Source organism: Morone saxatilis, unplaced genomic scaffold, assembly GCF_004916995.1.
Source record: "Morone saxatilis isolate NCDOM2014 unplaced genomic scaffold, NCSU_SB_2.0 Contig2, whole genome shotgun sequence".
NCBI lineage: Eukaryota > Metazoa > Chordata > Actinopteri > Moronidae > Morone > Morone saxatilis.
Genome location: NW_023339762.1, coordinates 14,438,971 through 14,462,706, shown reverse-complemented (window position 1 = coordinate 14,462,706; position 23,736 = coordinate 14,438,971). Strand labels below are relative to the sequence as shown.

The window sequence follows — 23,736 nt, the reverse complement described above, 5'->3', positions numbered from 1 at the left end:
GTGTGTGTGCGCGTGTGTGTGTAAACTCACCAGCTTGCGTTGACACCAACCACAGACGCCACAAAGAGCCACCAGCCAAACAGCACACACTGTCACTGCGAGGGAGACCAGGAACACACTGAGGGACACTGAGCCTGTACACACAAACACACACACATACACAGGGAGGCAGAAAGACAAAATGAGTGATGCTTTTTTGCACACATGGAGAAATTTTTCTTCATTGTGTAAAATAAAAACATGGGAGTTTTGCTACAGAGCTGATTGTATGCCACAGTAAATCATGTTGTCAAAAGGACGGGCAACCCCAAAGAAAGCTGGGCCTTCTCCCTCCACGTCTAATTGAATAGCGAGAGCTGCCATTTTTACATTCTGTCATAAGGAGCTGAGAAATACAATCTCATCACTAGCCCTTTCGTGCCGGAGCATTTCAATACCTTTCCAATAAGGGCTGCAGCCAGGCATCACTCAGTTGCACACACATCACTGTCATGGTGTCACAGCTTGTTAACTGACAGGCTGAAAGTGAAGGGGGGAATGGAAGAAGAAGAGGAGAGAGGAGGGGAGGCTGGGCTGACAATACAAGAGAGCTCATGATTAATGGGTATCAGTAGATGCCCAGTGAGAGAGGTGGCTCTGGAAGAGAGTCATAAAAAACATCATCTATTGCCGCTCGCATGTGTCTCAGTATGTGCGTGTGTGAGACGATTCACACCTGCGCCTGCGTCTGTTTACATGCTGGTTATGATACCGACAATAAGTGGATCTAAACTTGTAAGCACTTTGCATTTCAGATTTGCACGTTCTTCACATTTAAACAATTCAATGGCCTTCACTTAAGAGGACAAGGATATAAAACCTCATTGAGCTTTGATATTTGCACAGCGGGGAAGATGCTAATGTATTCAAATTTTTGATTTCCTTCCAACAATTCTGATTACTAAATATACAGTGATAAACGGGTGTCAGGATGCATTTTCACACAGCTGAGTGACAAACACTGACAAACAGCCATGCTTTCCTTTCAGCAACTGGGTTTGTCTTCTTCCCCAATTGCTGTCTCCTTCCCTTCCTCTGCTTGTCACAACTGGCCTTTTCATCTCACTCCTCCATCATATCTTCGCTTTATTCTCCACCTCGTCATGTCCTCTGGGAACAGACCAGCTCAAAAAGGAGGAACATTGGCAGGTAAACTTGTTTCATATGGAAAATAAGAATGGGATCAGCATTGTATTCCACAGTCTTCCCCTAGCCTCAACTGCTGTTTTGAAGTCAGCGTGACACCTGAGGCCACTTGCAGTTAGAAAAGATGGGGTGCATACAGAACAGCTAAGACCATGGACAGCAAACTTAACAATGGGAAGATGATGATAAGGCTTCTATTGCTAGAAAATCTTTTAAAATCCCATGAGAACACAAATTCAAGAGTGTGACTATACCAAAAAAGAACCACCAGTTATAAATTTGTATGGAAATGGCACAAAAAAAAATCTTGGGTTGTGGGTGGAAAACAACAACATACTCTGCAGGGAGAGTTTGCAGTGCAGCTGACTTCAGGTGTGCAGAGAGTCTTCAGTAAAACCAAGATAAAGTGTATGAGGGGCCATACACGCCATAATTCACTCTGGTCCTCTCACACACATATATTCTCCTTCCACATACGTGTATCTGTCATTCTCTCATCATAGTACATGGTGTTAATGGAGTTCATAATAGTTCAAATTTTTCAACTTGACGCTATGGCTCGCTGCGTGGCCATGGCAACCACAGAAATTATAGCCAAGGAAATGATACAGGAGCTGATTTTACTGTATGTGAGTTCTCTAAAATAAACACCTTCATCAGCAGAGAACAGAGAGATCAATGAAACTGTATTGAAGAAACATACAAAGAAATCCTTTATGAGCCAACGTTACATAAAGTTTAAAAATATGTAAACGTTGCATAAGACCAGTCTGAACTCAGGGATTAGTATTTACACACATTTACCTCATTATTTGACACTTTGACCTTGGCATCCAACATTATAACATGCATAACATTATATATATATATATATATATATATATATATATGACAGAAACTGAGGAAAACCAATATAGATAACCTCTAAGACTGGCCAGAGATTGATTGATGATTCTTAAAGGTGCACTGAGGAGTTTCTTTGGAAACAAAGTTTTTGTTTACATTCAGTGTTACTTCACCAAATGTCTTTCCTTTCTCATAAATCATCAAGCCGATTTTTCTTAAAAGTTTGAAACCTGTATTATTTACATCCATCCTTAATTGCTAGTCTTCCCTTTGCTGCATTTCTTGGCGTATTACTGCCACCTGTAAATCAGTGGAGTAGCGTGAAACAACTGGTAGCCATGTGTATCAGCCGTGTGCAAACAAAACGTGGAACCAGTCATAAAAACATTATTCTATAGCACTACTAGCGGTTAAAAAAAATAAAATGTAATGAGACTGTAAAGGTTAACACTCTTTATCAAGTTTGGATCATTCAACATTCCATGCACATCTCGTCACTTGTGGTACAAGAGCCCCTCGCAGGTTGGTTTTCTTATAACCACTCCTGGTAGATTTGTGATCATTACCACCTGCACAATAAAGATGTTGTGCCTCCTCCTGTCCCGCAGGTCAAAACAAGTTATTTTACTGTGTCAGTTTCTCCAAATGTCAGACTCGCCTTGCTATTGTTTTGTAAAAACCCCACTTTATTCTACTTCTTAAATTAATTTGTTGACTGTCTCCATCGTTCTGGTTGGCTATGCTATGACTGAGGTGGAGAGGCACTGCAGTCCTCTGGCAGCTACCGCCAGTGGGAACTAAACTCCGCTCTCTGTGGTTGATGGAAATCTGCCCATGACCCTGCACCATCTAACAGAAGAATCCTAAACATCTTCAACAACACACACTGCAAGAGTTTATCTCCTGACTCGATCCAACTTGATTGATCTTGTTCTGATTGTGGAGGTACAGATACAATCAGCGTAACAGTCATTATAAGTGTCCTCCTATTATTTATCTCCAGTCAAAGAGACTACTAATGGTATAAAAGCACGTCCATGCCCTCCTGAGCGTTAGCGGGTCAGCGAAACACAACCAACTCCTGAATGATGAATATCTCTATACATATATGTTCAGAAATAGACACAGGCTATACACTCTTTATATTCATAGATAGGTCAATAAAGTTGAGTTGATGGATCTTAAATAAAGGAAGCTGAACTGGTCTTCAGCTAAGGGCATCTATGGTAGCCTCAGTGCTAAGTGGCTCAGTGATGGATGGTCTGATTTTTTCTGAAGGGCTTGGAGAGTCAGGTGGATCCGTGAAAGCCAGCAGCTGATGTAGGGCCCTACGTCCTGTGTTCTTTGAAGGTCAAGGGGTGGGGCGGGGGTGGTATGGTTTATGATCTGTGTCAGTCATGAGAGCTAAGGGAGTAAAAAGCCTCCAAATAAAATGTAGCATCCAAAGAGGCCACGTTACTGCTCTCAGTAATGGACAACTGGATTCTGCTTCCCACTTCATGGAATATAATTTCCTTTTTTAGAAGCTACAGAGAAGCACTCTGTGCGCAGGCGGTTCAAAGGAATAAAAAGAAATACACTGTGTTGAGGTATTAGGGAGATATGCAAATATTTTAGCACTATGGCTGTGGAGAAAAAGAGGCATCATTAGAGTAAGAGAAGCATGCACTACATACAGTCTATCACAGCACTCAGGAAATTCAATTTATCTTTCCCCTTGAACAAATCTTTTAGCTTGAAATATTGCAGCAGGTGACATGTAAAGTAAGGTGAAAGATAAAACTGTGTTTGTATGCTGAAACTGGAATAAGGAGACAATATCACTAGATGTTCAATGAGAACCAATGTCACATACAGTCATCTTTACTATATTTAACTAGGTAAGGAATGAAAAATATTTCCAAATGGTGGGTGATGAATCACATCTAAAATGGCACCACTCAGTATAAGTGACAAGTCAGCTGAACAAGCCATTGAACCCTTTGATCAGAGGCCTTTAGAAGTCAGAGGACTCTTGAACTTGAAAGTCGCTTGTTTGTTTGGGATTTCAGTGGCCATCTCTTTTATATGCACATAAAAGAGAAAATAGATGGCACTATGTACTGGGGTCGAGTAGTGACAATGATGGTGTAAATGAGCTTGCAATAAACCCTTCCACTGAAGAGGACAACAGAGATCAAGTTGCGCAGCAGGTTAAATATGGATATTTAAGGGTATGACGAGGAAGAACTTGCAGCACATATCAAAGTACAAAGTCTTTAGCGTGGAGTGCTCTTAGTGCGTAGCAGCACCGAGTACAACAAGCATTACTATGGTTACACAGAGTGGTACTGTACATGTAGGTGATCTGGCCCACATGCAGTGAGCTAAGCCAAGCAGAAAGGGACCAGTCCTCAGGGGTAGGAGAAATTGCTAATTGGACAGGCGGAACTGGAGCAGTGTCCAGTCAGCAAAGCTGCCACACCGCATCTTTATGCTCTGACTGAGGTGGAGAGGGCAGTGCCTCAGAAGCTCTGGGTGCAAAGCTCATACCCTAATCCCCACTTCAAAGTGCCCCCTCCTTGTATTGGAGTCTGGGTTCTGTCCTCTTTATAGCCACTGAGCTGCCATTGGGTAATCCTCAGATGTCACTCAGATGTCTTTACAGCCATCCCTTCTGAGACACAATCTGTGTGCAACAGCAAAATGTTACTTCCAGTTATATTGTGATACTGAGTATTTTAAATTGCTTCCATCTACCTTCTGGCTCAACTTCATGATGCAGTTTATTGCTTTTGTTTTACAGTTATTTCTCAAGACAAAAGACTCGGTGGTAGTAAACAACGCACGCATTTTAATGCAACCAAACTAAATATCTCTCCTGTGCTCAGTCGCACAAAATGATTTGTGTGGGAAGAGCGGAAAATTGATTCAAGAGGGGAGATGTGGATAAAATGAATAATTACTATAGTTCCAGGTAAATAATGCCATTGTCAAATAAACTGATGAGGTGACATTTCACACAGTGAGCTCACAGGTGGTTGCCACCGGTGTGCTCAAAGGACGACCTGTTGTTTTGGCATGTTTTAGCCTTTTTACTGCTGTTGCAGATCCATCCAGTCAGGCAAGGCTCAATAGGCCTTTCCTTGAGACTGAACGTCATTTCAAGTGGGATGTACGACACATGATTGACAGTTCTCTCTTCATGCAGACATCATTGTGAACACTTCCTACAGCTTGGATAAATTTACCACTTGGTGGGTGAGCTTTGGTATTTGTTTTTGATGTACAGCCCAAAAGAATCCCCATGGCAGTACTTTGAAAATGTCAATTATCTTTTCCAAAACTATTTTATGAATTAATTTATAGTTGCGGAATCATCCCTCATGTTCTCTAATAAATAGTTTAAATGGTTATTCACACAGTTTGGGTTTGGTTGGTCGGTCATTTTCTTAACTTTGGTATGGTTTGCTGGTTGGTCCAATGTCTGTCCTGTTGAGCTCAATCAATTGTTAGTGGACATCTTTGTTTTACAGACTTATACTAATGCTTTATTTACAGATGTGCTTCACATAATTAATCCAATTTCAAAGCATAACATATCAATGAATACATTTTGAATTACGTTACTTTTTAGGACTATGTTATTGTTCCACAATGAGAACTGTTTAGCAGTTTTTCAGGTTGGTGTTTTTAAGTGCTAATAGAAAGTTCTGACATTCATTACTGTTCCTGAGAACACCAAACAAAAAATACCTTTCATTAAATGTAAGAAGCTAGGAATTAACCACCTTGACAACACAGTTATTTATGTTCAACATTTTGTAGCTTGTGAATGTTTGACAGGGAACTCTCAATTCTTGAGTCTCAGTGCTTACAACCACCACCAGTGTATGCTATATTAGCATAAAGTGATCATTTTGAGAAACCATATTGACAACTTAAAATCCCCTTCCTCTGAAAAATATGTTTTTCTTGTTGTTCCTACAGTTGGATGTTTGAGCTTCTGCAGAATGATGTATGTATACAATTTATACAAGTGGGATGTAGAAACTTGAAGCCACCAGTGCACAAACACTGAGAATGGAAAGTAGGAGACATCTTGTGTTTGCATATTCATAGATTCTGGGATTTTTAATTAGGTAGAAGAAGTAGATGCCTTTTTAAGGATTTTAATGTTGAAATTATACTTTGTTTTGGCAGAAAAAAACACAAACTACTGTTGCAGGCAGACTATTTGTACATATGTCTAAATACATGTCTCGAGAGAATCTTTAATGATCACTGTGATGGATTACCTATCTCAGTTAAGTTGGCAGTAAGGATAAAAAGGCAATTAATCCCTAGAAAAGAATAGGGAAGATCATTAATTTAAAAAGTTGGTTTGATTTGGGAAATCCATGCTAGTAAGCTAAGTTTACACAATGTGCAGTAAATTGAGACAAAATCCCGGTATGGTCCTTTAACCACATGGAAATCCCAGTCCACAGTGGACATTAGAGCCCCATGTGCTGCAGCTCACAGGGATGTGTGAGGCAACCAGTGAAATTTTGACAGGTGGAGAGGGAAAGCACCTGTGGTGAAAGTGAGTGTCTCTTGCATCCCCTGTAGGCTACAGGGAGCTTTGCGGGCTCTCTGTCCCTATATGCTCCCTGTGGCTCAGCTGCAGCACTGCTGTGCTGTCACAGAGGCTGTTTCACAGCGAGAGTAAGAGGACTGCCACCCACGTTCTGTCTGCTCTCAGATGAGGGATAAGATCCATCTCAGCCCAGTGACAAGCTGGAGTTAGACCAGCAAGATGTCATGACACATGCCTGGTGTCACCTATAATGGCACCATCATCTTATTAGCACCTCTGACACTGAATGCGCCCATAAAACCCAACAAGATCTGGACACTCAGGGTGTAAGTGAACTGAAGCTGTGATAATGTTTTAATACAGTTAAAAGGGAACAAAAATCAAGTTTGTACAACTGATAATATATGAAATTTAACATAAATACAACAGATACTACAGATGCTATTTCTGTCCTAACTGTCCTAACACTAATATTATTATGTGACTTACAAAACACTTTATTCCAGTCCTTAATATACCTAAGATATTCTTTGGGGTAGACAATTTTTTATGTAATTATTTAAGTGCCAGCGGATATAATACCCTCCCCTTCAACCCATGTTTCACCCTCCCCCCCTTTGGCTGCAGATACAGACAGCCAATCTGGAAAAATAATACACTTTAGGAGGAGTTTTGTGCCCTCAGCCATAACCACTTTAAATAGCCTGGGCACACTGTAATAGACTTTTTGTAGTGACTGTCCAAACTTTATTCAGTCACTTCAGCAGATGGTGTGTGGTGTTCCTGACTCGTTTCCATTGGAGACAAAGATTAATCAAATCTAATCTGCAGAATAAAGTTTCCTTTTGGATGATCTTCCCATTTGTTGCAAAGATGGAAAACAAATTTACGTTTACATGAGTTGGCTTGCAGTTTATGGCTTACGGTAAGAACCATGTGCTCCCCACCACCAGTAAACTGATCTTGCCTGATCTAATTAATACACCTGGTGCTCAGTTGTAATCAGCACACACACACGTACACACACACACACACACACGTACACACACACACACACACACACACACACACAAAACAACACTTTCCCTAGTGGTTTAATCAGACAGACATATAAATGGCCTACACTTGTGTGTTTGTTGTATTTGTTTGTTTGTTTATACCTTGAATGAACAAATTTCCTCCACTGAGGACAATAAAGAATGAATCTGAACCCACATACATTCAAATATTTTTTAAAATACTCCATGTAGTTATCTACTATATAATAATATATATAATAAGAATTTTAGTGTCTGTGTATGAATAGGGCTGTATAATACTACCAAAATAAAATACTGCTATACAAATAATGGATCCAGGAATTTGGGATTTTCAGCATATTTAAAGAGGCATACAGAATAATAAGCTCTGCTTGAATTACTACCTATTTCTTAGAGCCTGGTTCCTGCATAAAAAATGCAGTCTGTTGGAAACTGTGTGATAGTAACAATATATATTTTCATAGAAAATTCTGATGCCATAGTTTCCAGAAACTGATATCAACATGTGGATTTTGAACAAATTATCTTTAATGTTGTGATCTCAGTGGGAGGTAAATGAATATTATCTACTTTTTATTCTGACTGATTGAGTTATAAAGATAACATTTTGGTTACATCTATGTCTTTGATTGGGACTTTATACAGTATGCATGGTCTTGATCTATCACATAATCTATCAGTGTCTCTGCCAGAATTTTCTCCCCCAGCTCTGTCTCAGAAAGACTGAATTAACTGGTCAGATTGAAATGGATGACTTTCATATGTAAGCCACGAGAAGGACTCAACACATTTACCAAGGACACTCTCCCCGTGCCTCCTAACAGCCTGAGTTGTTTTCCAATTTGTAAGTGCCCCTGCCTCCCATCAAACACACATTAATAATGGATTAGAGTCATATATCACCGGATGATTTCAAAACAGTACTTTAAAAGAGGCTAACTCATCTGCCTGCTTGGATATTATTTTAGTGCCGCACATTTGCCGATGCACTTTACCAGCTAATTACACGTCGAGGTAACTTTGATTGTGCCAGATCTGTCAGGCTTGAAGGAAATATTCAGAAATATGATCACTGATTTATCTTCTCATAGAGTTGTATCTCCTGACTTCTTGGTCCTCTTCTTCGTCCTCTATTCAGACTTCACCTTCCTTCTCCTTTTCTATTCTTCCATCTTTCATCAGCATCACACATTGGAACAGATGACTGTAATATATTCCAGAAATCTGATCAAGCTGAATGAGCTTCTACTGTTTAGTGGCCCCAGAGCTTTGGGATGTTATGGCTTCCTCACACAATTACAAATAACCTATTACTCACCAGTCCCACTGATGCCCTTGACTTTATTGACTTAAGTCCACATGGTGGCTGTTGATACTCTGGAGGTTGACTAGCGTCCATCTCAGTAATGAGCTTGAGAGCTGTAAACTAAGTCAACCATGACTAACATTATTCCAGGATCGGGGGGCATTAAATTGCCTCTATATAGCCTAGATATTTGTTGTAAGCAAGGTTAGGGTTCGCAATAAAACCCCCTGACACACACACACACAACCTTTCACATGTCCATTATTACTCCAACTGCAAGCCCTGCCCCTTTAGCTACTGCTATGCCGTCCAGCTTTCTATTCTGCACAGCAAATTATATAGTTTGCAATCATCAACAGTGAGAGATTTACCAGCTGAAATTCTTAGCAATTTTTGTAACAATGGGTCTTTCATTTCATCCAGGTAGACAACGCAGCTTCTCATTTCTAGCCAGCAGCTGACGATTTTCGCTGTCTGAAATGAGATTTTATCAGTAAATAAAGTTATGAAGTTGTGTTTCTGTAATCACTGAGGCCTGGCCCCCAGAAACACTCTGCTCCAGCGTCTTTCATTTTTCCAACCTAGTTCTTCTTGCCTCATTTGTGGACTGATAAATTTCATCAAATTCAGTGCCCCATATCGCTACTTTCCAAGCCCACTCCAGCAGTCATATGCCATTGAGCAATAAGAGCATGAGAGGCGGTGTTCACAAGCACTGGTTGCTCCACTTCGGCAGGTTTCTGGAAGTTGGTCAATTAGAATGAAGTGGGCGGGTTTGTAAAAAACATAAAAAAATAATATGTTAATGCTATGTCATATGTTTCAAACAATAAAAAAAAATTAAAAAATAGGAAGAAATGCTTTACGTTAGAGGTTGAACTGAGGAGCTGCATAAAGAGCCAGTATAAGATAAATAAGGATGGTTTTGAACCGTGAATCATGCAAAGCTACTCTATAATGAAAATATAGAGCTGGAAATAAGCATAATACGTCTCACCAGGATTGTCACCAGTTAAAGATCCATGTGAAACACAATTTTAAAAAGAAACAGTTTTGTTCTTATATTGAAGTCACATCATAAGTATAAGAAGGAAAAATGTCAGATCACACTCTTATTCAGTTATAAGAGTTTTTTCCACTTCGCACCTTTTTTGGCGACCTGTCCCGGGTAAACCCTGCCTTTCACCCAATGTCTGCTGGAAAAAGGCTCCAGCCCCCCCTGCGGCCCTCAGTGATAAGCAGGTATAGATAATGGATGGGTGTCTTCATTGAGGCCCAATATGGTAATAGTGTCATGTGTTGTGCCAAACGTCTTCCTACATCCCCTCAATGTTTACCTCCTATCACCTTCTCCTCCTCTGCGCTCGACTGTACAGTAACTTGCTATTTATTGCTGTATCACCTTCATAACCGTCTGCGTTGAAAGGTGTGTTTTAGTTACGTTATGTCTTTCTAAAAAAAGGATACGATTACATGGACTTAAAACAGCAAACACACACACTAGAATACACACATATTCTTCCACTTAACACAGCTTAAGCACAGTGACATGAGTGGGAATATATGTGCTTTAGGGGTGTGAAGAAACCAAGAAAGTGGAGAGTGAACAGTGCAGGAAAGAGCAGAGTGGGAGTGAGGGAAGAGAGACTCAACTGTAATGCTATTGAGGAGCAATTTGTGAAGCTTGTGCATATGCATACAGGCCTAGAGTCCCCATCTGCCCACATCATCAGCTCACTGCTGGTGACATCAACCAAGACAAAGAGGTCTCGGATGCTCCAGATGTATTATGTGGGTGGCATTATAAAATCTAATCCAAGTCAAAGTCAATTGTATTTGCCTAAGGATACAGGGCACAGATGCATGCATTCATGGTATGTGTGTTTGTGTCCGTGACTGTGGATGTGCGCACATACTTGTGCACTTTATACTGACTGTATCTATATCCAATTCCCAGTGCTCCTCTTAACATAAAAATATTAGCCTAAATATTCTCACTCCTTCAAAAATGGGAAAACAATTATTGAGGGTGTAATTAAAGTATTGGCAGGACAAGTGCAACTTTAATTGAATGACAGCTAAATCACAGTGAAGCAGTCTAGTCTCAGCATCTCCCATTATGGTTTATATAAAATCTCATCAAACAGCACACAGCTACACAATGAGCTTAGCTTAAGATGTTTACATGATTATTCACAACCGAAACAGACACACATCTATTGAGCAAAGTTCATGTGAAAAAGCAAGGCAGACTCCATTTGTCATAAATGAATTAATTTAGATTTACAACTACCTGGAGGCCTCTACCTTTGCCTTCTTCATTCAATTAAAGACTGCTTGTAAAAAGCAGTTTATTACCTGTCTGGACAGACCGGGCAGTAAAAACCCAGGACACAGCAAACCCTAGCCTCTAGCTAGAGGTTAGAGTATTGACTCGGCCACAACCCAGCCAAAGACGTCTCTCTTTAGACTCCATAAAAAAGCCACTAAAAGACTAAAAGTCACATGACCTGAAGCCATTCGTGAGTGTCTGTCTCTGCATCTGTATGTCTGCCTATGAACGTTTATGTCTTTCTGCAAGTGGCACTCGCTTCCCTGGAGTCAAATCCTCACACTGACTAACTTGTACCCTCAGTTGGTGTGATGACTGATCACTCTGCCTCGCCTGTAACCACAACCTTCTCACAACTGGTGTCGGAAGTGCTGACGGGGAGGATGTACAAGTGTACGGCAACCAAGTGAGGGACGCCGAAAGGTTACTTTGGAAGAAATAATGGGTCTGGTGTTGTCTTTGTATGTGCAACAGGCTGCCGAACTGTAATTTACACTGTCATAGTAGTGCAGAGGGAGAACAGAGTAACTGCGCGACAGGGTGCATTATATTTGTTCAGTGACTGCTGCTCTCATCGGACGGAACAGAGAATCCCATCTCTCCAGTGACCACCTTTCTCCCCAGGTGACCTTTCTCATCAGCAGCTGTGCATTAACGGTACAGCTCTACTATGGTCGAAGTGATCCTGTCCTCTTCAGGGCTGTAGACAGAGCAGAGGCCCCTGGGACGACACTACATTGGCTCAGTGTCAGGAGGAGATTTAAATACCCCTCTGCTTTTAGACTCCAGCTGGACAGACACCACAGAAAATAACTCTCATTAGCATCCGCCAATGTCAATGGAAGGACAAATTAAAGTAATGAAATATATCCTATAACATCTACTGTAGGTTTTAAATGTATCTGCTGACTCAAAAGTGTGTTTCTTCCAAAAAACACATTTAATAATTAATGATCAACTTTAATATGCTGCGTGTTCCCCAGAATGAAGTTTTACTTTCTGCAGACAGCCAGCTGTATATAAACATAATTTACTTTTCATAAGCACAGGGTCATTTTGGACGGGCTTCCAGCTCTGCTGTCTGTTGCCTGACTGCCCATTGATGTGTTTGCTTGTATAACTGTCAACAATTTACAGCTGGATAGTACCCAGCAGACTGAGACATATTGACGACGCCGTGCAGCTGCTCACTCGCAGCAGGTTACAGTTAGGGGCTCATGGGAAATATAGTTTTCCACAACTACCAGTCCTTGTGGCCTTCACTTCTGCTGAGAGCAGCCTGTAATTTTCCTTCTACATTAACTCAATTACACAGCACCTGAGGACATTTTAGCCTTGCTCCATACTGTAATAGCTTGTCTTAATTCTTACTCACAAGCATATTAATAGTAACTGTTGTGGAGATGTGAGCTCGATACTCACACAGCTGGGCTGTTGCTGCAGTCAATATCACCTCGGAGTTCAGGAGTGGCCATAATACCTGCAGTACTGCGCAGGATGTCACTGTTTGTCACGTCAACCAATACGGCGAAGTATTCCATCTGCCTGGCAGGGCTGCACGGAATAAATGGCAGGCTTGGCTGCTGCCATTAAGCAGAGTGACACACACACACACAGCTCTCACACCTACTTGACATTATCACCCTAACATCATGACAAGGATGTCATTTGGCTAACTACTGCAGGCATTGCTGAGGGGGGAAATAATAGAGGGAGTGTGAGTTCAGGCTGGAGAGGAATTAACAGTGAGAAAGAGAAGAGATTCAAGTTATTACTGGAAATCACCTTAAATGTTTCTTTGGCAGGGTAATAATAAGAAACACAGTATTTCTACTATATGATTAAGTGTTGGTGCGTTGTTTTCCATCACTTTTTCTATTTACTGGGTGCCCTCTGAGAGTGCTGTATTCAACGCCTTACATGGGCACATGCAAACTAAGTTGTCACAAACAATCTAACTGGCATTATGGGCATTATTTATTGTGATTGGAATAAAAAACAAAGAGGCAAAACTAACCTGATCCGTGGTTGATTTATTAACTCGCTTCAAGAGAGCTATAACTCTCGTCATGTGTAATGGGCCAGATGGAGTAGGCGAAGAATAACGGACGCTGTTGAGGCAGCCTCTCAGCCCCGTGTCTCTATGAGGTCTGTTAAATTACTAAAAGGACAAACAGGGCGGTTGTGTGATTTGTATGCAACCTGACCTTTAAGCCGATTGAAGGGCTCTTGAGAACATAAAGCTCTCCAGGAACAGTCTCCAAACAGAGGTTTTTGTTAGATCAGTATCCTATTAAGATCTGGTTGTATTGAACTGAGGTTTTTACAGATTATCTTTCCTGGTCCTTTAAAAAAAAAAAATCACTTCTACTCTGTTCAGTTCAGTCCACAGGGCCCATGCTAATGTGACGCTAATTAGTCTATAACTATAAACCTGAGAGTTACTGAATTAAAACTATCTGCGGTCGTAGGTAAAGCGAGAGCATGGGGTCAGCTTCACCTGAGTCACATGGTCCACTTCAATGTCCACTTTAACAGTAGGATAACTGAACACTGACAACAAAAGTGATATAATCACATCACTACCTTACATCATATCACTCTGCCAACCTTCAGTAACAATACAGGGAAGGTAGTTCCTCACCTAAATTACAGAACAGAATACAAATATATATGTATGTAGTTACCATGAATAACATTATGCCAATCTTCTCAATAGGCCTAAAAAACAAGTAATCTACAAAATAAATCTCACCTTACACCAGAGCCAGACAGTCAGTTGGCCCTCCACTTTGGTTCAGACAGATATATTGTAGCTCAACAACTGGACTGTCATGAAATCTTAAACTAACATTGTTGTTCTCCTCAGGATAAGTTGTAATGATCCCACAACTTTTCATGGCAGTATTAAACTTTTAATTTGTTCAGTACTTTAGTTTATGAGACAAATCAGCTAAACTATAGGTTGCATGGTATACATTATACCCCCTAACTGTTTAAGTTGATGATGTACTGGATGTCCCTGACTTCAAACTTTTGTCATCTTATATGTTATTTTAGTGTTAATTGTGTTGCTTAGCCTGGTGAACTTTGACATGTTGCTAAGTGGCTACTGTCTGAGGCTGGGGGATTTGGACAGTTGAGAGAAACTGTGAACATCTGAAGCCAACTAAATTAGTAGAGCAGTCCTCGTCTGAGTGTGTGTGTGAATGTGTGTGTGTGTTGCTGCTGCTGCATGTAAATGTACTTTATAGACATCCCATGAAGGTAATGATATAGCTACGTGTGAAAAAGAAATGGTCAAACTGCTGGAATTAATTTTAATGGCAACAAGAGAAAGCACAACCTAGAAATAATTTTTTCGACCTAACGATTGGTTGAAGAGGTAGAATTTTAGTTGACTAAGATGTTTTTGGTTGACTACAGCCCTAGAGGTCACAGTGACCTTGACATTTGACCACTAAATCCTAATCAGTTCATCCTCCAGTCCAAGTGGACGTTTGTGCCACACTTGAAGAAATTCCCTTGAGACATTCCCCAAGATATCATATTCACAAGAATGGGACGGACAGACAGACATACGGCCACGGCTATAACTGACGCGGAGGCAGAAGAACTGTGTAGAAAGTCAAAGCATGCAATTAAGTCAGTAAAGTAAAATAAATATTGGATCAAGCACTTAAGTGCTCTGTGGACATTTTGTGACTAAACACACCACTTCTATTTGAAAATCAGTGGCTATTCACAAGTTAATGGAATGGTTTTACACAAATCCCTGACAGTTATCTAATGGATATGTGTAAAGTGGCTAGCACTATACCATTTCAAAACACTAATTGATGCACGGATGAAATGTAAGGTTCAGGGGAGAGAGTATGTGTGTGTGGGTATGTGTCCGTCCCTATTTGTGTAATTGTTAGAACGTGTGCTCTGCTTAGCCTGTGGTTGCAGGGTGATTCACCATGCTGTTCTGGAGGATTCCTGTGTGGGCTGACAGTCGTGGAGAATGGGACCTGAGATGAGGGAGCAAATGGGGGAAGAGGAGCAGGAGGGAGGATGGCACATGCAACATGCTTATGCTTCCCTTTGGGACCCTCATGCCCTTGTCTCTAACGACGGGTGAAATAACAAGTGCCACTTCCACAGCGTTCCTGAGTAATGTATGGTTTGACGGTTGACTGGTCATAAACAGATGATGTAATAATATGTAGGGGGAGGGATCTGCAGCGTCACTCCTTCCTGCATCTGGCCTGGGGAGATTGTAAAAAAACCTTGACTCAAAAAGCAGCACCCAAAAATAGGATTAGTCCAGAGCACGTAGAGAAAAAAAAAATCAAACGCAGAGGACTGCCAGCATGCCCTACCTCGAGGCTGTGCTAGTTGGGGGCTGGCAGGCTGGAGGCTGGTGAGGGACAGAGAAGACCACGCGTATAGTTAGCTGGAGGAAGACAGTGAGCGAGCATGGGCACACAGACCTACAGATGCACAGGGCTTTTCGTTAGCCCGCTTTACTCTGCAAAGCCAAAAAGGGCTATGCAGGGCTTACTCATAACTCATATCACTGATCAATCACTGAACAATTGTGAATCTTTTTGGACTTCATTGCTGACAGTGATTGTCAAGAAGGTTAAAGTCTGATAAGAAGAAGTAGCGTTTAATACGACATGTTATTAATATCATCTTTAGCTGGCCAGGGTTCTGACAAATCCTACTTGGCCTTATTGTTGTGGCTGGCGGCCCATAATCCTGTCACAGAACAGCCCTTCCACATGTGTTTCATGCCCTGTTCAGACAAACTGCATCCAGAATATAGAATCTAGTTTGAGCAGCAAATCACACTTGGCATCAGAATATGTCTAAAAGTGACTACATTGCTTCCTGGCTCACATTTGATTTCGTCTGTGGGAAACTGCAACCACTGCTGAACAGAAAAACACATTAGTGTTCAGCCACAGAGCTAGAGACAAGAAATGCTGTTTGGTACCTCCCCTTATGAATTGACTTCACAACACTGCTCATGCTGTTTGCCACAAACAAGCAGCTTGTCGTGCTATATGTTGTACAAAGTTGAAGTTGACCACATGGCCCTCGCATGCAGTCAAGGAGGCACTTGCTTTCACACTACATTGAATATGCAGTCACATGCATCACCGACAACCTCTGAATGCTGCTTGAGCAACTCAATCTCAGGAGATGCTCAAAGTTGTGTGGGTGCAATTACACCTGTATTTAGAGCCGCTCACTGGTGATCAATCAAGATGCATTGGGTTCTTAATGCAAACAGAGCCTCAGTAAGCATGGTCAGTCATACATAACAAGCATGCACACATCCCTCATTCTAGGTACAGTCTCATTAGAGCATGCAGGGGTGCACAAAGTTGGGCCTGGGGGCCAAAATTGGTCAGCCATAAGGTCCAGTTTGTTTATTTATTTATCGTATAAATAACTATTTATGCTGTTTTATTTTTGTGAGGTAACACTGCTCTTTCAATATGTATCTAATTATTCATTATTTTTCATAATCTGAGTGTGGCAGGGAGAGGAACACAGTCAATTACTGTACAATACGCAATACAATACACGTTTGCTTTGGTCCGTGGTCCACCATGAAGTTTCCATTTTGTCCCTTAAAGGGAAAAAGTTTCCCAGATATTCTCACCAAAGTCTACTCAGTTTTACCAGGAAGAACACCTGCATGGATGTTTAACATATTGTGTATTTGATTGCATGTCTGCAGCACTGACAACTATCGTATGTAGTGCAACAAAGACACCTTCTTTAACAACACCTGTAAATAAAAACTATTCAGGTGGTTCAACAAGTGGCTTAAACAGACTTTCCCAAATCAGAAGCAAAACAGCCTTCAACAGGTAGAGCATCAAGTGCATAAGATAGGTCTAAAATTACAACTTAACGCCCAACAGCACTGCCACTTAGACCACTGAACAGTAAGCCAGGGACTGCATGCAATTGATTTTCCGCCAGCAATAACACAGGTCAGCGCTATAAAGATGGTTGTACGCACCAATATAACCACTCAGATGTTATACTGAAAATCAGAGCACATACATCTTTACATTCCTACATTCATACCTTTGAATATTATATTCAATTTCTGTCTAAATGCTACACACTGGACTAACAGCTTTGTGGCTTCACCTGCCCTTCCTCAGTTTTCTCTACCTAACCCCCCCGACTCCATGTACCTGGGCTTGTGATACTCTAGCAGGAGGTATTTTATGGTCCATGTCCAGCCTGTCAAATCTGTCTGGAGCACATTACACAAAGTGCTGCTGCAAACAGTGGGTAATAAACAGAGGGAGACTGAGCAGAGCATGCTGTGTTTAGAAGTAGAGAAAGAAGAAAATGGAGCAGCCAAAAGGACACAAGAAGCATTTTCACTGAACTTCCCAAAGCGATTCCCAGCTTACTCTACACACTCCCCCTCCTCTCCCAACCTCCTCCGCTCCTCCGTCATTGTAATTTTCTCCCAGTCCAGCAAGTTTTAAAATTTCAAAGGTAATCCACAGTAATACTGACCAGCGGTTTATGAGATGCAAATATGACACAGAATTAAATATTTAATACAAATAGCCTATTACATTTTATTAATATTTCAAAGGAGTAAAGGAGAGGAGGGTGGACGTGGCTCTGGGATTTGGACTGAAACAGAGGTGTGTGCAAAATTTGTCTGCACAGGATGATAACATTCCCACTGTTATTGAAACGGGATCCATCCTTTTTTTCCCCTAAGACACCAACATGCAATACTACACAAGTGTGTGAGGGCAAATACCCTACACACATCACCCATGCCACTGTGTTTACAGTTATAGTAAGCACGTATACAGCATCAAGTACTATAGATCCATGTATAGGCTCTGCTATATAACCTTGGGAGATTCATGTTTAATACATGACCCTTCCTTGGTATGTCTTGTGTCAATATAGCCTGCATGAACAGTCCATAATGAGGTTTGTCTGGCGCTTTAAGAAGGAGGAAGACTGTCCGAAGGAGCTGGGAGCCACATTCCTGTCAATCCTCAGCCATGTCTGATGTGCAGTCATTCTGTGTTTGCCTCAGAGTCAGAGCGGGGGGGATTGCACAGTGCAGCCGTCTTCAAATATTATCTGTCATTTCTAAGAAAATCTAAAACAATCCTCATTACGAACATTCTCCCTGTCCAGCATCAGTTTCTCACAGCTGTTCTCGTGCACCCATTTTACCTCCTCCAGCTACAATGCTTAAAGCCTCTTCTTACGCATTTCTGGCTTTTGCTCATTTCTCCCACTTTGTCCTCACCTCCTCCCTCTGTTGCTCTGTAATTAGGCAGTGTGTTTTTAGAGGGCAATGGACTCGGAGAAAAGGGAGGAACAGATATACCCCAGGGAAAGATGTGTGGGGGGGGGGCAGATACTCTGACATCCTATGCATGCATTGTTCCTCTATGATAGCTCAATTAACAAGTGAAGACCTCCATCATCTCACTGAGAGTGTGCTGACCGTCACTGGTGGGAAAACAATACACTGTCCTTATCAAGTGGATAATCACCTATTAGACAACATAATTTAGCACCGTCATTCTCATATAGAAGATCACAAACATTACCACCCAGGAAGGAATATCACCACAGGGCAGATGCACTGCAGAGTCAGCACATCGGATGATATCATGACAATTATCATATAGTGTTTTTTTGGCATTCGGGCTTCTTGTTTTGATTATGTAATCAACATGCTTATTTTGGTGGTGAGTGAGCTGAGCAGAATCACAGTGCATTCTGGGAGCTCTCTGTTTGACTTGCATGTTTGTTTTTCCAGGATGTGCAGCAGGATCCTGTCTGTACCCAAATATCCTGAGCGCATGGAACACACCATGGGACTGGAAAGTCAAGATTTCTCTGTTTACTTGTGCAAATGCGTGTCTGAGGGCATTTGAGCGTGTGCCAACTCTGTGGGCAAATAGACTCCGAGAGTGAGTGACCAAATATTGAAATATCACCCAATGTCAAGACTATTGGAGTGTATAATTCTTTGCCTTTTATGACTCATTAAGGATATCAGTGGCCCCTCCCAAGCCTCGGAGCCATAATCACGAGGAAGGGTCTGAAGGTGGTTTGCATTAATCAATGAATGTTGCGTACATGAAAAATGATCTGTAGACGAAGAAAAGGGCTGCTGTTCATTAGCGTGAGAGTGAAGAGAGAGTAAAAGAGAGAGGGATATTTCTACAGCATGTCAGATTTGTGGACCAGTGGCACAAAAGGCACATTTTAGCTTTGTAGCCCAGACCAATCAGAAATGTACTGCTTGGACGAAGCCAGCCCAATCTGGTGTGTCTCAGCTCTACTGAGTCTGGGGCTGAGCTCTCTCAGCTCACTCCCATGCATGCACAATTGCTTGCATCCAATTCATTGTGCTCTTCCAGCTGCACCAATTCACGCCGCTGCCAAGGCAAACATAGGATGATAAGCCTGCAACCGCAAAAGTTAGATGACTGGTAGGGAATCAAGAGGAGCAACGAAAACAGTAATCCAGATCATTTTTGGAGATGGAGTGGGAGGAGAGAGAACAACAACAAGAGTCTCCCAGCTGTCGGTGTCAGTAATTTGATCTTTTTGTGTTCATAACAGGTACTCAGTTACACCGCAAATGGGGTCAGCATTGCTTTTCTTGAGCCAAATGTTCAGCTTCAAGCCCCCTAATCTGTCCACCCCCGCAGGGTTTCCATTTTCTAATCAGTCATGTGAATCCATATTTGGGTTTAGAGATGTGGGACTGTGTATTTCTTTTGTCTGTCAGGTTTTCCCACATCATCTGTCCCTCCTGCCTAGGCTCATTACTCCCTGTTCTGCCTGCTCCTCCTCCTGCTCCTCCTTTCCCCCATACTCCCTCCATCCCATTCTCCACGAGGAGCCCTGGTGGGGCACCACAAGCACAAAGGATGCAAAATTCTAAATGGCTAATTTGCCCAAATGGCTAGGTACACCTTAAGCAGATGTGAAATATAATAATTGTGTGTCCACTGAAATGTTATCTTTTTCACTTTACCAAAATAAATCAAAACTGATTAGGATAATGAATACAGCAAAATGAGGACGTACTGATAGCTGTTGGTTAAAATCTATCTTTCTATTATTGTCACTACAGTTCTAGTAAAAGCACAAGTGTGAACAGTTTGTGTGAACTCCCCCCCCACACACACACAGTCACACACAATTACTCTGTTGAATCCGATTCATGACCCAGCCACCCTCTGTTCAGCTCTGCAGAACAATAGCTCTCTCTTCTTCTTCATCTACAGTATTGTGTGTATTTTCCAACTAGTCCCGATGCAGCCACAAAGTGAGGAAAGCTCTAATGGAAGAGAGTAATGCAAGGACACACACAGCGCTCTCGCTCCCTACCATCTCTGGCATTTTAACCTTGCACTGTCACAAGCTACCTGCGTGGCTCGAGCACAGGGGAGACAGACATGGGCGGCTGATCCATCAGGTATTGTAGCTACAGTTATGGAACAGTGAGTGGACTTAATCCAGGGCGAGGGCCTACCTATACAGCAAGCTAGATAAGGCAAAGGAAGGAAAAAATATCCCTTGCCCTGCTGGTCACCACTGAAGCAGGGTAATAGGGAGATGAGACGGAGGGAGGAAGGAGAGAGGAAGTAGGAACGAGGGAGAAACGCTCAGGCAGCCAAGCTGAGGAGATGGCACTCGTACAGCCCAATCTGTCAGTCTGACTACCTTGCCAGATACAGGGTGGCTCACACAAAATCACACACTTTTTGCTAAATACCGAGAGACAGTGCGGCTACACACACAAACACAAACATTAATGCTGGAGCACACACACCAACTTGTGGAACATGCTGTACTCTAGCAAACAGCGTGATACATCTCCAGTATAAACATGTATTCTGTAAGAAAATACCTGCGCTTTTCAGTTTTTTAGGTGTTGGGAGTGTGTGGGAGCTAATCTTTGTACTTGAACTTGTTACCTATTGTCCTACGCATCTGTCTCAACAAAGGTGTGCAAAGATCACTTTTCCTGTGTACCGTTCTTCCTTTACCACATATTTTTTAAAATATTATCTTTTTTAAATTGAACTCTCTATCTCACTGGCGGCTTGCCTTTCCTTCGACTGAATAGTTAGATTTTTTTGCAGAATAAACTGATTTGCTTTCTCGCAACCAACTGAATACCAATGGCCTTCCAAGCATAGGAGAAACTATGGCGTTGCATTTGGTTGTTCACATAAAAACTGACAGAAATAGTTGGAGGATGAAAACAGAGAGCTAGAGAAAGAAGTTCAAAATCATCCTTGCTCACTTCACCACAGCTGACCAATCACAGCATGAAGTGGGTGTGAATGTCGGATCTGTGGTTTTTTGAGAGTTACAGGAATGGTTATAGACCACCCTTGAGCCGTCAAACTATAGCTTTAATAACTTTGGGCAGTTTCCTTTCAATCAAAGCTAAGGGTCCAGACACCCTTGTGGATGGATGATGGTTAAGAAGATACAATACAGCAGCAACGTCCCATTTTTTATTTCAGCTGGGGACCTTTATTACTCATCATATCCCTGTGTCTTTCTGTCTCTATTCAATCAGTTGTCCAGTATAATAATACAAACGTTAATTTGTACAGTAGCATATACTTCAGGTCAGCCCCCCTGGGTCTGTTTGAGATGAGTAAAATTATAGTCTATAGCTGCCAAAATGTTTGAACCCATTATTACATAAGCTATTACTGTTCATCTGTGTAAAATCATAGTGTGGAAAGATTAATTACTCTTTCGAATGGTAATGATGTCTGTCAACAGGATAATTTGCCAAGAATTTGCTGGGAGTCTTAAACTGAATGCGATTGTGTGACCACTGGAGGTTTAATGTGAGGATTAGGGGTAGTGATTGCGTTTTAGGATGACAGAGAGGAGAAAGGACATTTTTCTAAAAAATAAAATAAAATTGCATCAATGGAGCATGAATACATTAAGACTATCTAAGAAGATAACAGTAAGAGCGATTGACCTCAGGGGGCCATTCGCAGGGTGAACTCTTGACCTCCTACAAACAAAGTCATCATACGTTATCACGACTCCGCACACCATTGCTCCGTAGAGATAATGTCACAGAGCACCAGAGCCACCTCAGATCTTTCACATCAGCACCTTGGTGCTCCAAAACACTATGGCAACTGCTCGCACACGTAATCTCTCCTGGGTGTGAGATGCAAACAGGGCTAATATGTTTAAAGAGACAGCAGTGATCACATTTCCAAGTGACTCCTTGCATCCTGCTAGGATAACCGAATAAAGAATGTTCTCAGCAAACCACAATCCTGCTTTCAAACCACTTGATCCTAAGATGACAAGCACCGGGCTATCCATTATGCAGAAGTCTCCCTTTCTCCATCACTAATCAAAATTAGAGCAAGTTCCCTGGATGGGATTAATGGTTTCTCCCTCTCATCTGTTTGCTTTCAGAACACAGAAAGGTGGTAGTATTTACCTGCAGAGCTATTGCTTTAAATCTTCACAAACACACGCTCTTAACTGAATGCACCATGGCATCTACTGAAAGTGGGAACTGCAACGAGACAGCGGTGGTCATCGAGTGGCGAGGGGGGCGAAAAAAAGCAACACAGAGAGAATAAGAGAAAGAGACTGCGAAGAGAACATGGATCAACGCGACGGGACTGGGTGGTTACACAACAGCATTCACTACACACACACACACACACACACACACCAGATAACCATAAACATTACCAGTGTACCACCCACTGCCTCTGAGTTTAAGTCTAACATGTTAAAAGTTACACATTTATTAAGCCATTCCTGTCACGAATACTAGATTGTAGATACTATTAAGTATTAGAAGAGTGTTGTGAAGCCGTATTACAAGCTCTTTTCATCTCCGGCTTTCTCTCTTTCCCTCCTCTGCTTCCTATCTTCCTCCCTCCCCCATCAAATCCCCCATCCCAAACTAAACCAATCCGCTGTCACCAACCCTTCATTCTTTACTATGTAGGCCTCCCATCCTCACTGTTTTTCCCTTTAAACACACACACATAGACACAAATACACACAGGGCCTCCTCTCCTCTGCGTGACCTTGACTGGCTAGCACTCCAGGGCTTGTTCTTTGCTTTCTCCCTCTCCCTCTGTCTCTCTTGCTCTCTCCATCTTTTCAAGCTCGCCTCCACTCTATTGTCTGCCTCTCCACCTCTTGCTTTCTATCACTCGTCTCCCGGCCGGGTTGATGTTAACCGGCGCTGTCCTTTTTCTCCTCTTCCCCAAGACACAGAGGAGGGACAGAAGATGGCAGAGAAAGAAGAAGTGAAAGACTTCCCCTTCCTCCACGATCTAATCAGCTGAGAGAGTCCACCATATGAATAGCTCCAGCTCTACAGAACTGTATCAACAAGTCTGATGTATGAATCCGGTCTTATTTCTTATTCTGTATG

General features: G+C 41.9%; 1 protein-coding gene across 1 annotated transcript in view; it reads right to left on the bottom strand.

The window, feature by feature from the left end:
- The window catches only part of syt7a (synaptotagmin VIIa), a gene marked incomplete at its 3' end in the record, with an annotated part of 70,333 nt that overhangs the window by 39,160 nt on the left and 7,437 nt on the right, over positions 1-23,736 (bottom strand). The window contains 1 exon segment of the mRNA XM_035664315.1: positions 31-134. Coding sequence (XP_035520208.1) covers positions 31-134 — 104 coding nt within the window.